This window comes from Myotis brandtii, unplaced genomic scaffold (assembly GCF_000412655.1).
Source record: "Myotis brandtii unplaced genomic scaffold, ASM41265v1 scaffold463, whole genome shotgun sequence".
NCBI classification, from domain to species: domain Eukaryota; kingdom Metazoa; phylum Chordata; class Mammalia; order Chiroptera; family Vespertilionidae; genus Myotis; species Myotis brandtii.
Window position 1 is genome coordinate 2,615,247 of NW_005367694.1, and position 2,767 is coordinate 2,618,013.

At 65.0% G+C, this 2,767-nt stretch overlaps 1 protein-coding gene across 1 annotated transcript in view; it reads left to right on the top strand.

The window, feature by feature from the left end:
- Window positions 1–1,831: 1,831 nt before the first annotated feature.
- SEPT5 (septin 5) overlaps window positions 1,832–2,767 on the top strand; it is a 6,568-nt gene continuing 5,632 nt past the window's right edge. The window contains exons 1-2 of the mRNA XM_014547030.1: window positions 1,832–1,868; window positions 1,973–2,080. Coding sequence (XP_014402516.1) covers window positions 1,832–1,868; window positions 1,973–2,080 — 145 coding nt within the window. The remainder of the gene's footprint in view (window positions 1,869–1,972; window positions 2,081–2,767) is intronic.

The window sequence follows — 2,767 nt, forward strand, 5'->3', positions numbered from 1 at the left end:
CTCACAGCCGGAGCGCGCACTCCTCCCAGGATGGGTGGACCGGCCAGGCGCCCTCCCACTGGTCCAGCGCCTGCATCCTCAGGCTGACTTGGCCGCGTACTGAGGGTCCGGAGTGAGGCCACTGGTGATGGCAGGCCACAGGCTGGGGGCCCCTGCCCCACCCAGGGCCCCCGGGGGCGGGATCTCTGTGTTCAGCAGCCAGCACAGAGGCCCTGAGCAGCTCCACAGGGGAGCCTTCGCCCACCCCACCCCACTCCTCTGCGTCTTATGCCCCTTTCTCCCTCCACACCAATTTGAGTGGCTGGTCTGTGGCCAGGCCTCTTCTCCAGGCTGGGAGCCTCCAGGGCCTGGTCTGAGTCATCCCCAAGCCCAGCAAAGGGTCTTCCTACCTAGCGGCCATCCAAAGCCGTTGGCTTGGTTTGCACCCTCCAGGACCCGGCAGGAGGCTGGTCTGGGCACCCACTGTGAACCCCAGGTGGAGTCAGGGTGAAACAGAGCTGGAAACCCAGAGAGTGAGATGGGGTGGGTAACCTGGTGGGCTGGGGCTCTGGAGCAGCCCTGCTGGGGCCTCTCTGGCTTGTTTGTGGGAGAAAAGACAGGCCCAACCTCGTACCAGGGTGGCCCCTGGCAGCCCTGGTGAGGATGGAGGCTCATACAGCAGGTAGATGCTGGGTGGAACCCCGAAGTGCTGGCTCAGGGTGAGGCAGGTGAGCTAGGTACGGCCCAGCTGGGAGTCACTGGCTGCCTGATACCAGTCTCCTGGCAGGGACACACCCTGCCCTGGGACTCCTGAGGCTCGTGGGGAGGGGCCCCTTGTCAACCTCACCCTGCCGGTGAGGGGCTCCCCAGGGAGCCCAGGCCGGAACTGCCTCCCCATCATTGGCGGCTTGGACAATGCCTGAGATGCAGGGACACACCGCCAGGCCATTGTTTGAGGGAGAGAGGGAAGGCCTGGAAGATCAGCCCCCATGGCTCCTGGGCCTGCAGTCACTGGCCAGGCAGTTGCTGCCCAGCACCAGCTAGGGCCCTTCTTGCCGAGGTGTGAGTCCCCTCAGGCCTGTGCCTGCACCCCCTTGAAGTCAGCTAGCTGCCAGCCTAACCCATCCCCTGCCCCTGGGACCTGAGGGACAGGGCACCATGCAGCTAGAGGGGGAGCCCCGGGAGCAGGGCGAGAGAGCCAGGTGTTTGGGGCAGGAGCACATGTGGCTTCGCTGTTACTGTTGTTGGTGTCACTGAGCCGCAGCCTGTCCACACTCTCGCTACCGAAAGGGGGTGGCTCTCTGGGCTTCCACCCCATCTCAGGAAGCAGGGAGGGCTCTGGTGGCCGTCTGCGCCCACCCTCTGATTCCCGTCCAGGCTCAGGCAGTGATGGAGGCGCTGTTGGCTCTGGTGCCCGCTTCCAGAGCTGACTCGGGTGATTCTAAGAATGGAAATGCCTAGAGAGTCTCGGGCTCCAGGAGGAGGTGGGCGCAGCTGTGTCTGGGGCTCGGGAAGCCCTGAGAGGAATTGGTTGTGCTTCAGGGCCAGAGAAAGGGGGTGGCAGGGCCCCTTCTCCGGGGCTCTCCCAGGGAGGCCACTGGCCCTGTCTGGGCACAGTCGGGTGATGGGGCGGGCAAGTTGGGAGCTGGGAGTGAGACTCTCACCCGCCCGACCTACGCCTCCCAGAGGCTGTGCCTTACCAGCGGGGACAACGAGGCGATCTGGGAGCCGCAAGCTCTGCCAGACACCAGGCTCCCTCTCAGCCTGAGCCCAGACCCGGGTCTGTCTGTCTTCCTGGAGATGCCCTGAGCCTGAAATGCCAGAGTTCTGGGTGGGTGTTGGGCTGAGCGCCATGTCTCAAGTGGACTCAGCCCAGAGGCCTCCGGCAGGTCAGCATGGCCAGTGAGGAGGCTTTCTTGGAGCCAGGACTGGGGGCCTGTCTGAAAGAGCTTGGGGCCCTGTGGCTTCCCCACTCTCCATCCTCTCCTCTCAGATGAAACGCCCCCCTGTGCCCAGCTGTGGGCTGACTCCCCATCAGGTGCCGGCGGCTCCAGCACCACCAGCCTGGCCAAGGGGATAGAGGCTCCTCGACCAGGGGTGGGTAGGGGAAAGCAGGGGGGGGGGGGAAGGGGGGGGGGGGGGGGCTCCTGTCCCTACTGACGCACACAGTCTAGGGGGCAGCCTCTTCATACCCGGGCTCCTTGCCAGACCTCTCTTCCGTTCAGATTCTAGGTGGGAACTGGAGGGGGTGGGAGGGTTTGGTGCTCAAGAGCCCACTGTGGTTCCTGGGTGGCCACATGGGGGTAAGGGCTGAGCTGCTGGAGCTCTCCAGTCCCTGTGTGCCCAGTTCTGTGGGTCAGAGAGGCTCAGAGGGGATGGCCGGGGGAAGGGGGGTCCCACTCCACACACCTCCACCTCTGCTGGCAAGGGCTTTCTGGGGACAGCCATGACAGCGCATGGGTGGCCTTTCAGGTTAGTGGAGCGACATGCTGACCGCAGCATCCAAATTTCCAGAGGTGGAACGGGGCAGGTGGCTAGAGATCTGACTGGCTCCTTCCTGCTCCAAGTCTCCTTGGGCCTGGGAGGGGGTGGATAGAGCAGTGGGGGGATGGAGGGTGGGGACAGGTCCAGGCGCAGGAGGTTGGCTCTGATTCATGGGGAAGGTGGGCTCTGCCTCGTCCGTTGCCCTCACAGGTCTTGGGGGCCACGCTGGTTAAGTAGCCCCAAACATAGACACAAACACGCACACACGGGGGGGGGGGGGGGGGGGGGCCCGCCCCCCCGGCGG